Below are 11,764 nucleotides of genomic sequence, written 5' to 3' on the forward strand. Positions count from 1 at the left end.
AAATTTTTCCATTTTATCGCTAGCATTTATTTTTCGTTTGTGGCGTAATATTCTTCGGTTGTATTTAGTGAACAGGATATGTATGCTGGGTGTTTGCCTAATTGTTCCTAAGACTATTAGTCGTCAATATAGACACAACAGATTTTACCTATATACTTTCTTAAAATATCATCTAAGGCTCTTTAAAATACAGAGGTTGCGTTTTCAAGCCCGAATGGCGGTCGTGTAAATTCGTATTTGATATTGTTGTTTGGAAAAGTTTTTTTTCTATGTCGGCTTCTTTCAAATGAACTTGGTGGAGTCCGATTTTTATATCCAATGCGTAGAAGTATTTATTATTCCCTAATTGTATGTGAAGGATGGAGTCATGTGTAGAAGCTCATGCAAGTGAGGAAAGTTTTCTGATCGTCATTCACTTGGAAGTGGCCAGAAATGATTATTTTACATATGGCCCAAGCAGCTCACGACTTCCGGTCTTTGACAAAGTATCTTCTGGGTAGCCTAAGAATATCCGTTTGAAGGCGAGCTAAAGTGAAAAGGCGAAACGTCCCCTACAGAGAGTTGTACGCTGGGTTTGGAAACCGCCACGTAAAAAACGCTCCCAATGAAAAGCCACCAACTGCCTCGGATGAGAGACCCCCCTTTTGATGACGACCACGGCAAAACGAAATAAGGACTACGATTTGAGGGCATGCACCTGGAATGTCCGGATTGGGAAGGTGCCGCTGCCCAGCTGGTTGATGTCCTCGCAAAAATAAAGGCTGACATCACCGCCGCCCTGAAATGCAATGGACGGTACAAGGAGAGAGACGAGTAGGTCCTTGTGACATTTACTACAATGGCCATATAAAGGAGCGCAAGTTTGGTGTTTGATTCGTGGTGGGGGAGATACTTTGTCGCCGAGTACTATCATTTACTCCGGTGGATGAACGTCTAGCTAAAATCCGCAGAAAAGCGAGGTTCTTCAACATATCGCTTATTTGCGCCCACCCCGTCGGAAGAGAAGGATGATGTGACCAAAGACGCCTTAAATGAGCGCTTGGAGCGCACTTGTGAGAGCTGCCTCCGCCATGATGTCAAAATCGTGCTTGGGGACTTTAACGCTAAGGTGGGCAAAGAAGGTATCTTTGGCACTACGGTCGGTAAATTCAGCCTGCACTACGAAACATCCCCAAATGGATCGAGGCTGATCGACTTCGCCGGGGCCGGAAATATGGTTATCCAGCATGAGAAAATTCATCAAGCCACCTGGCTGTCTCCGGATCGAAAAAGCACCAACCAGATCGATCATGTTGTGATAGACGAAAGGCACGTCTCCAGTGTTTTTGATGTGCGTTCGCTCCGAGGTCCTACCAGCGGTTCGGACCACTACTTTGTTGCAGCCAAGATCCGCACGCGCCTCTGTGCAGCAAGAAGCGCACGTCAACAAACACAAGGAGGTTCGACGCCGAGAAGCTGCAATCAGAACAGACAGTCGAACGAATTTCTTCTCGGCTTGCACTCCTGCTCTCGGAGAGCACTCGTCAACAACTCGGTGTAAGGGAACTGTTGGTTGGCATTTCAAACTCCTTACGTACAGCTGCTACCGAAACCATTGGTTTTCGGAAAATTCAAAATAACAACTGGTACGGCGAGTAGTGTCGTGTGGCAGCGGAGAGAAAACAGCCTGCCTACCTCGCAACGTTACGATCGACCACAACACGTGCGGGAAGGGATAGATACCGACAGTTGAAAAGGGAAGCGAGACGCTTTTACAGACAGAAAAAAAGAGGCCGAAATGCGTGAGTATGAAGAGCTTGATAAGCTGGCCGACAGGGTAGTGCTCGAAAATTCGACGAAGAGATGCGGCGGTTAGCAGAAGGTTTCAAGACCGGAGCATACTCTTTTAAAACCCCCAAAGGTGATCTAGCGACCGATGCCCAAAGCCTACTAAAATTATAGAGGGAACACTTCTTCACACTGCTGAATGGCAGTGAAAGTACAACGCCAGGAGAAGGCGAACCCGAGTCCCCAATCGCTGACGATGGAACAGACGTTCCATTGCCCGACCATGAAGAAATTCGAATTGCAATTACCCGTCTGAAGAAGAATAAAGCGGCGGTGGCCGATGGATTGCCGGCTGAGCCATCAAACACGGCGGCGAAGAACTTTAATATCTTAAATCTATTTATTCTTGCGTAAATATCAGTAATACCCTGTAGGCGGCTAACACATATGTAGCTAACACTTTTTGCCATTAGTTCAGGCTACTAAATGTCCTCATTTACTGCCTCCTGCCCGGTTGCGGCTTTGAAATTTTCCCTGATTCCTGCTGGGGCCCCAGTTAAATTTTCACTTTTTACACCAAGTTATGACCACTAAACAATCAAAAGTACGATCCAAAATGATAATTGCGAAATTCGTTTCGCAGTTTAAAGACATCCAAGCCGAATGTTGTGTTTAAGGGGTAAAAGACAGTCTTCTTTCAACAACTTTTTTTTTTTTCAAATAAAAAATTAAATATTTCATTAGAATTTTTATTGAAGAGGTAAGGTAATCTCTTCCCAAGGTATGAATGAGCTAAGTGGCGGAATACCACTGGCTCTTCGCCCTACCGATAGCATTACCAAAAAGTCTAACTTCACTAGGAAGTTTAAGTCAGTAAGGCCGAAGGGAACGATTTCGCTCTGGAGCTACTGCTTGGGGACAGTACAATCAAGGCTCGAAAAAGTCGGACGGAATTGGCGCAGGGGCCGCAGGACCTACCTATGGGTAGTTTTCGAAGCATATTCCATATCTATAAGTCGGTGTGTAGAGTTAAAACGCAACTATAGTAATGACCGTATATCATACTAAGCGATAGTCCAGCGGCACTGAAAACGATCTATTCATACGAGATCACCGACTAAATAGTGTATCAGAACGTAACCAAGTGCACCTTATTTGGGTGCCAGGTTGCAAAGTTATGGCCGGGAATAACCTGGCTGATGATTTTGACCGCTCCGCAGCATCCACCAACATGGTGGGGTCGGAACCTTTCATTGCGTTTGGTCCCCACATCATAAAGGATCTGCTCCACAATGAAGCAGTGGGTAGGGTGAAGCATTACAAACAACTCCTACTAATGGGTGGCTACAACCTTAAAAGGTTTAAATATGCAATCAATCTACCTGTCGCCTTCTACAATGGCCACTGCAAGCTGAAGAAGCATTTACACAAGATTAGCTTAGCTTCTTGTGCGAATTACCGGTTCTGCGACTTGGAGTCTGAATAGCCAGAACACTTGCTAATCGACTGCACAGCAGACTGTAGGCGCAGAATAAAAGTCCTTGGATCCAAATTTCCAAATAGGGATCACATTGTTTTAATAACACCTAGCAGTATATTGTAATTTGTCAATTTGCTGTAGCTAGGTGAGACGTTGTGATTTGGAGAGGACACAATAGACCCTAGGTAGCGGTGCAATCATCACTTACTTATCTAGTATAATCTAACTGTGCCAGCAAAAATGTCATTGTAAGTGATTTATGTTAAATATTACTTTAATATTATCCATTTGACTTTAAAGCTATTCTCAAATAATAAGCCTTTTTACACGATTGATTCTTGTATCTTTCTTATAGAAATCGATTATTTTTGCTATGGGTGCGTTCGAGATGGCAACTGTTGCAAATTCTTCAAAGTATCATGTTTGCGTGAGTTTTTGGCAAAACTTGCAAAACCATCATTCTCTACCGACACCTTCAGGTGCAATATATGCAAAAAAAATCGCCAACACTATCACCTAGTGCTGTTTCTAACTTTTCCCTTACGTTTAGAAACCGAGAACAAGGGAAAAGCACGTGTTCAGAGTCTTCTATTAACTCCGTACACATCGAACAATACGGGCTGACGTCATTTTGAAATTTGTATAGATAGCTTCTAATGCACCCAAGCGCGCTTAATATTAGGGTCAGGCGGAAATCCAGCTCCCCATGTTGTCTACTTATCCACGTATGAATGTTAGGTATAAGTCTGTGGGTCCACCGTTCTTTAGTTGAGGTTTGCCACCCTTGCTGTCATATAGTTATGCTCTTCTTTCTCTAAAAATCTAAAAAAATATTTTGAACATATATTAAAAAAATTGGTTGCATCGGACGACTATATCTTTTAGCTCCCATAGCACCGTAGCAAGGCGTATAAGGCGATGGTGCCCAAAAATACTTCCAGTAGAGTTGCAGTGCTAAAATTTCATTACTGGCATGTATTTAAATGAATTTTATTTTTTTTTATGTAAAAAAGGTTAGCAAATAGCTTCTAATAAATCAAATGTAGATGACAAAAATTTAGATTTGTCCCTCTTTGGTAGTTTTCTCTGACCTGTTATAAAAGGGTCTGAACGCAAAAGAAGTGTATTGATTAAATCCATATTTGTCAATTTGCGAGACATCTTCCGAGTATGTTGCAACCGGCACTTCTTTATTTCTTTGTTGTTGGACTCCGCAGCTTCCTCTGAGAGCTCTCCAATCGACAACAAAGCGTGCTTTATCACCTTCGCACCGTGAATTAAAATTTTATGCACTGTTGCTGGAAGATAGTACCATGGATATAGTTTTATCAACTGCTTAGCAGTATCCAATGCATAGCTTTCAAATTGTTTAGCATTAATAGAATATCCTGAGGCTAAAGCTTGCAATATCGTTGCGCATCGGGTTATAACTGATTCATCAATGCCTGTAATAGCAGATGCTAAACTCGGGTTACTAAAAAATTTCCTGGCTGTATTTCCATCGTTGGAATTTCCTCTGCCTCCGTCTCTTGGCTTATCAACAATTATTCCCATTTTATCGCGGAATTCCTCTTGGACTTGTTCTTTCCTTTGCAGTACTTTAAGCTTTTGTTCTGCTGATCTTGCTTGCCACATTTTTATTTCCAATTTGTATGAAATGTGCAAAAAGTACTCAAAAAAGCGTATGTAAGAATGAAGTGGTGATAAACCGAATTCAAAATACTTTTTCTCAACTTTTTTTGTGAGACATTTTTCTAAATCAATCATTTCGGTGGGTTTTGCACCGCATATAAAACATTTTATAGACGACGTATTGCTTAACGCGTTGCACACTTTACCATCTATCATAGTAAGTTGCAGGCTATGATTTATGAATAATTTTTTATTGGGAATTTGCAATTCGGTTGGCATTAAGTTCGCTATTTTAGTTTTAAAGTGCAGTTCTTCCTCAAGGGATACTGTGGCGGTCTCCTTTTTGAATTGAAGTCTGACTGGCCTACAATAGCGTGTAGATGATGGTCTAGGATTTTTCCATATTATTTTGGAGTCACTTTCAGTAATAAGCTGAAGTGGGACGTACGATGTTAAGAATACACATCTATCATCGTCATTACAGTTAGAAAACTTTTGTTTGTATTCACTGTGCCCAGTACTACCATCAAACCCCCATTTTCCAATTAATGTTAATGTGTTCTCCGTTCCTTCAAGACAATTTTCAATTACAGTTGTTTGGAGCTGTAAAATACTAGAAGCGGTGTTGTCTAGTAAACTTTGCAGCTCGACTTCTGCATATGTTTCAGCAACTGTTATGTCATTTGGATATCTTGATGTTTTAAAGTTGAGAATTTTTTCGTAGCTTGGCAATATATTGCAAGACACTTCACCATTCACATATTCACGAATGAGCAAGTATTGGTGTTTCGTTATTCCAGTGTCCATTAAAAGCGATAAAATCTTTTCAATATTTGCTTCGGTTGACTTCAGGATCGGTGGAAAATCGGATGAGCGCAAAACAGAAGCTCCAAACTCATCTTGTTTTTCTATCACCGCTATCCGACGACGTTTCGTTCTTTTTGAGGACTCAGCAAAATCAATTTTGGGACGTCCGCGTGCAGCACTTGAAAAACTTTGTTCAGGAACACAAGCAGGCTCAATTATAATTGTTTCGACAGTGTTCAACCAAGGGGATTGATATCGAACAATTGAAATCTTAAAACGATTGTATTTAGTCCAATAAGCAATAATTTTTTTGCAAATATAACCAATACAAATGTTAAGTTTTCTCATCTCTACTGCGTAGCCTTTGTTTTTAATGCTTTGTTCTACCAAACCAATGACACTTCGAGTTCTTTTCGCATTCGTGCCCTCTTCTGTGCACCAAAGATCAAGAATGTGCATGCGCGAAAATACGCAGATACAAGAAGCGCCTATAAAAAAAGATAGCATAAAAATTAGAAAAAAAATATGTAGCATTGCATACAAACACAAAGGACGAATACAAAAGAAACATCGCAAAAACAAAGGAAGAGCAGCAGATAGCGTCGCAAATTTGAGCAACAGTAAGACGGCAGCTTAAGTTTATTCACGAATATACACATATGGGCAAATATCGGTAGCTACACCTAACATTTGTATTACCTTAAAACATTGACAAATACACTGATAACACTCATAAAGGGGGGATCGTGGGGTAACATAACTAAATATCTATTTAAACATGAAAATTACGTTAAAAAAATACACAAAAGAGTATAATCAATCAAAAATACACAACAAATAATAAATCAATAAAATTAATTTCACAAGATGAATTTATTAAAGTAAATACCTGCAACAATAAAATTCATTTTAAATAATCAAATTCGGACCTCTCTAGCAAACGTTTGACCACTTTGAAATTCAATTTTGTTTTCACGAAAAGCTAACTTAGCGCAGTTTCGCTGCAAAATTGAACAGTTGATCACGCTTTGCATTCTATTTTTAGAATGCCCCGTTAGGTTTGCAGTAAAAACCGGTGTGCCATGAAGAAGCTTGGACATTGTAGAGACGATTTGGTAACTTTTCGGAAATTTTTGTTGTTATGAATTTTTTGAATTTTGTCCTATGGGCGCAATGCAATGCTTTGTATTTGCGATCAAGTCTGTTTTTGTATTTACGAGTAAAAACAAAAATGCAGAAGCAATGACGCTTTGCAGTGTATATTTCGAAAGAATTTTAGCATTGAATTGACTTTTGTTTTTGAATATGCTCTGGTTAGAGCATGTGTGCATATGTTAATATGCGATTGATCTTCTACGTGAATGGATGTATGCTCCCTTGCGTTTGAAACAAATTTTGATTTTTGTTTGTATACATATCTATATTTTGACGTGGTTGATCCCAATTTACAATTTTTACAAATATTTTTACGTGGCTTGTTCCAAATAAACTTATTTGTATTCATACTCCAAATTAATTGTTTATGTATTTACATCAGTGATGCCCAAACGCACACTACCAAACTGTGTGCTTGTGTTGGAGTATGAGAGAGCTTGCTGCTACACCCAAAAAAAAATACAAAACTTTAGTATTAATTAATATAAAAAAATTTGAAAGTGATTCGACAACTTTTACAATATTGGGAAATTAATGAAATTCCTTATTAATTTTTTATCAATTACAAAAATAAAGACAATGCACGTGTCAAAAAGAAATTAAAATTCAAAAAAATTTAAATATTGAATTTATGTTGAAGTTTTCAGCTAAACGGCTGTATCAAAAAACTGAAAATCAATATTTTCATGGTTTTATAGTAAAGTTGTTAATCAGCGATCACATACATACAAATTACATGCGTAGCAGTCAACAGTCGTTGATCAAGTGATTTTCAAATGCACATTAATTTTCCACAAAAAAGGCAAATTTAAGGATTTTGCAAAACTCAATTGACTCTTTAAAAAATATGAGTTCTGAGTCCAAAACATTTTGCAAGCTGCTGGTAAGCACGAGGCCAAAGGAATATTCTGATGATGTGAAATATTTGGCACAAAATATATTTTACATTTCACAGTCAACTTATTCCTTTCTAAGGAATAAATTAAATTTAAATTTGCCACACATAAGCACTTTAAATCGGTGGGCTCCAATAAAATTCCGTCAACCTGGTATCAAAAATGTCGCCTTCGATTCCATCAAAGTATGTGTTTAGAATTAAAAGAAAAAAATGAAAATCACTTGGTACTTTTGATGGACGAAATGGCAATTCGAAAGGAATTAAGATATAATTCAAAACTGGATTTGATTGACGGATTTGAATATACAGGCTTCGAGAGAACAAATAAAATTGGTAAGCAGGATGCGTTTTTATGCTGAAATCAATGTTCTCTAATTGGAGTTCAATTTTCAATTATTTTGTTTCTGAGAACGGATTAACCTCAAATATTTTTTGTGGAATTATTAAAGAAATTCTGAGAATGATAAGTAGCTTTGGCATAAATGTAAATGTACTAGTTTGCGATCAGGGATCGTCTAATCGAAAATGCTTTTCTAATTTTGGGGTTAGTACAGAAAAGCCTTATTTTAATTTTGAAGGGAAAAACATTTACTGTATGTTTGATTTCCCACATTTGATTAAGTCGTTACGGAATGGATTGCTGAAGTGTGACCTAAAAACGCCCGATGGCTTTGTAAGTTTTAAAGTCTTACAAGAGTTGACTAAACAACACATATTTCCAAATATTTCCAAACTCATTTGAAAAAATGCGAGTTAAATTTCCAACGCAAGTATTTAGCAAAACAGCTGAAGCTGCTATTAAAACTATTTGCGATACGTCGGGTTTCAAGCAAAGTCCACAAGCGGTAGCTTTAACAACGGCTGAATTCCGATTTCAAAAATTGACAAAATTTTTGACTGCATACATAGTGGATCATTATACTCAGATAATTGTTATCGGTCTGCTATTCAACTCAACAAAGAACCACATAAATTTATTTATTCTTATGCTACTTAGAGGGAGTTAAATTTGTCGACGAACAAAAATGAGTATATTTTTTAGATGGAATGAAATTATCATTAAAATTTGCTCTTCTAATCGTCGAAGAAGTATTAAAAGATAATTCAGACAAATTTTTCATTATGACAAAATCTTTAAACCAAGACAAATTAGAAAATATATTTGCTGTATTAGGACAAAAAGGCGGTAATAATACCAACCCCACTGTAGCTGAGCTGAATAATATTTTAGCTGAATAATTAGCTGGGCTTTCAAAATTATAAAAAATAGTTCATTTAGCAACTGTGAAGAGACGCAGGAATCAATGGATCAGGTAATTACCAGCGTTTCTAACAATGAACCGGAGTTGCTTGTAAATGAGGAAGAAGATAACAGCCTGCTATATGATTTCGATTTTAACGACCAATTGCATGAGAATTACTTTTCGGAAGACTCATTTTGTAACCAGTCAGATATTAGTTTAGAGTTGGTATTAATTAGATATTTTGTTGGATATGTGGCATACAAAATCATTCCAAGGTTAAAATGTGAAAAATGTTGCGAGGAATTAAGGAAAAAAGATGAAGTTTTAACTGCTCCTAGTGAACTGTTTTTTTCACAAAAACTATCAATCACTTAAAGATTTCGGTAATCTCGTTGCTCCATCGGAAGCCCTTATGAGTGCTAGTGTAAAACATGTCATAATTTTTCAACAAAGTTTTAAATTAGAGCCTGAGGAATTAGGCATAAAGGCTTTAATGTTAGAATCATGCAAAAATTCTACTCCCGAATGGTTAAGTGGGGAGTGCTGTAACCATGGACTACAAATTTTAGATTTTATGTTATTAATACTTTTAAGAAAACACTGCATTTGGGCTGTGCAAAAAGGAAGTTCGAAACAAAGAAAATTAAAAATTATTGCTGGTCAATAGATGTTAATATTTTATTTTTTATTTAAAATTAAAAAAATTAATTAATTTATATAAAATTTATAATAAACTATATGTTTGTTTTCGTTTTTGTCGCAATGACTAAAAAATTATGATTACTATAACTATTAATACATATTTATATATATGTGGCGGCCGACAGCACTCATTTGCCATCCCTGTCAAACAACGAGTCTCGCTCACCAGCCATTAAGCAAAATGACAGTTCAACGAGTCGGCCATTACGAAATCGAAGAAAGCAAACACTACAACCACGCAAAGATGACTCATTCCTTTTTACCTCAACCTTCTAAGCAACCAGACGTGCAGCGCTCCACCGTATTTTGTTCATCAACTTATAAATAACTTTCTGGGACAAAGCTGCCGGAAATATAGTGAGAATTGCGAGTAATAACCTTTTTGATGTTTAAATAAAGAACGCGAATAAACTAAATTGGTGACCCCGACGTGATTAAAGTGGATTTCGAAACTTGTTTTTTTCACGTGCAAAGTGTAACTTTTCACAACACATGATAGTGACGCGCCGCGTGTTTTCAAATTCAATCACTTTAATATTCATTTTTATACAGACTAATAAGTGCAAGCGTGACATTAATTGCAAATTCACGCTCGTCGTGACTTCTCACTCGTCAGTGTCCGAAATTGTGTGCAACCCGGTGACCACGTGCTTTGAATCGATCCGGTGACATGCCATTGGAGCATACACCAAACAAAACAGTGAGCTGTAACTCGCCAAGCACGTGCACCAATATTCCAAGCGTCCTAACACCACTTTCTTCGAACATGACCACAAATGACCCAGCTCTGGCCATCGGCGACGCCACCGATGAAACTCAGAACACCGCATCAGTCGTAGCTGTGTCCAGCTGCAAGCTCCCGCAGTTCTGGTCCATCCAGCCTCGTTTGTGGTTTGTCCAGGTCGAAGCAGCGCTACAGGTGGCCCGTATCACAAATGACGCATCACGCTACAATCACATCGTCAGTGCCTTGGACACTGATTCAATGTTGCAGCTAGCGGACTTCCTGCAGAATCCACCAGAGACCGACAAGTACGCGAAACTGAAGGACGAGATACTGAAGCGGTTTTCAGAATCCAGCGACCGCCAGCTTCACCGAGCGCTCACGAAGGTTCAACTCGATGACAAAAAACCTAGCCAGCTCCTGCGCCAGCTCAGAATTCTCATGGGCGACAGGGCCTCAGAGGACTTACTGCCTATAAAGTGGTTGGCATTGTTACCACCATCTACCAGCCGGTGTCTCAAACTACTCCGAGATGCCCCTCTAGACGAGCTTGCTGAAGTCGCAGACGAGCTGATGGAAAACCAGGCTGGCCATTCCGTCATGGCAACACATCACCAGCCTGCCCAGGCAGCACACAAGGGCGAAAAATTCGAAAATTCTCTGCTCACCAGCATGGCAAAGGACGTGTCCGGCCTTAAACTTGCCATAGCCGACCTGGTGACCTGTATCAAGGAACAGGGGATTACTCGAGACCGACCCCAAGCAGCATCTGGCCGTCTCCAGCAGTCATCATCGAAGGAAAAGCCAGCCTCAGACAGGAAGAAGTTTTGCTACTATCACCGTCTCTATGGGTCCAGAGCCAAAAAGTGCGAGCGTCCTTGCACCTTCAACTCATCGACGGAAAACTAACCTCGCTGTCGACCATCCAGGCGGCCGGCGACAGCATAGAGGCTAACACACCACCAACAAGAGAACATCGCCTTCACATCCATGATCGCACAACAAACATGGGGTTTCTTGTCGATTCTGGATCAGTGATCTCTCTCATGCCTAAGTCCGCCATCACTCACACGCTCAAGGAAGATGATCTGACTCTCTTCGCAGCCAACGGGACCGTTATCCGAACCTACGGTCGAAAAATCATCACCCTCGACTTCAATCTTCGCCGTACTTTTAATTGGCCATTCATAATTGCAGATGTCAAGTCAGCCATTCTCGGTGCAGACTTCCTGGTCCACTTTGCATTGCTTCTAGATCTCAAAGGACGAAGTCTCATCGATACAACCTCGTCATGCACAACTCAGGGCACACTATCTGAGGCCACGGTACACAGCATTTCAACAATCGACCGCTCC

At 39.4% G+C, this 11,764-nt stretch overlaps 1 protein-coding gene across 1 annotated transcript; it reads left to right on the forward strand.

Annotated features, from left to right (window-relative positions):
- The first annotated feature begins 10,451 nt into the window (after positions 1 to 10,451).
- Positions 10,452 to 11,318, forward strand: LOC126764389 (uncharacterized). The gene has a single exon (XM_050482085.1). It carries the CDS (start codon positions 10,452 to 10,454, stop codon positions 11,316 to 11,318), a length of 867 nt encoding a protein of 288 aa, XP_050338042.1.
- Positions 11,319 to 11,764: the final 446 nt, after the last annotated feature.

Source organism: Bactrocera neohumeralis, unplaced genomic scaffold, assembly GCF_024586455.1.
Source record: "Bactrocera neohumeralis isolate Rockhampton unplaced genomic scaffold, APGP_CSIRO_Bneo_wtdbg2-racon-allhic-juicebox.fasta_v2 cluster09, whole genome shotgun sequence".
In the NCBI taxonomy this organism is placed as follows: Eukaryota; Metazoa; Arthropoda; class Insecta; order Diptera; family Tephritidae; genus Bactrocera; species Bactrocera neohumeralis.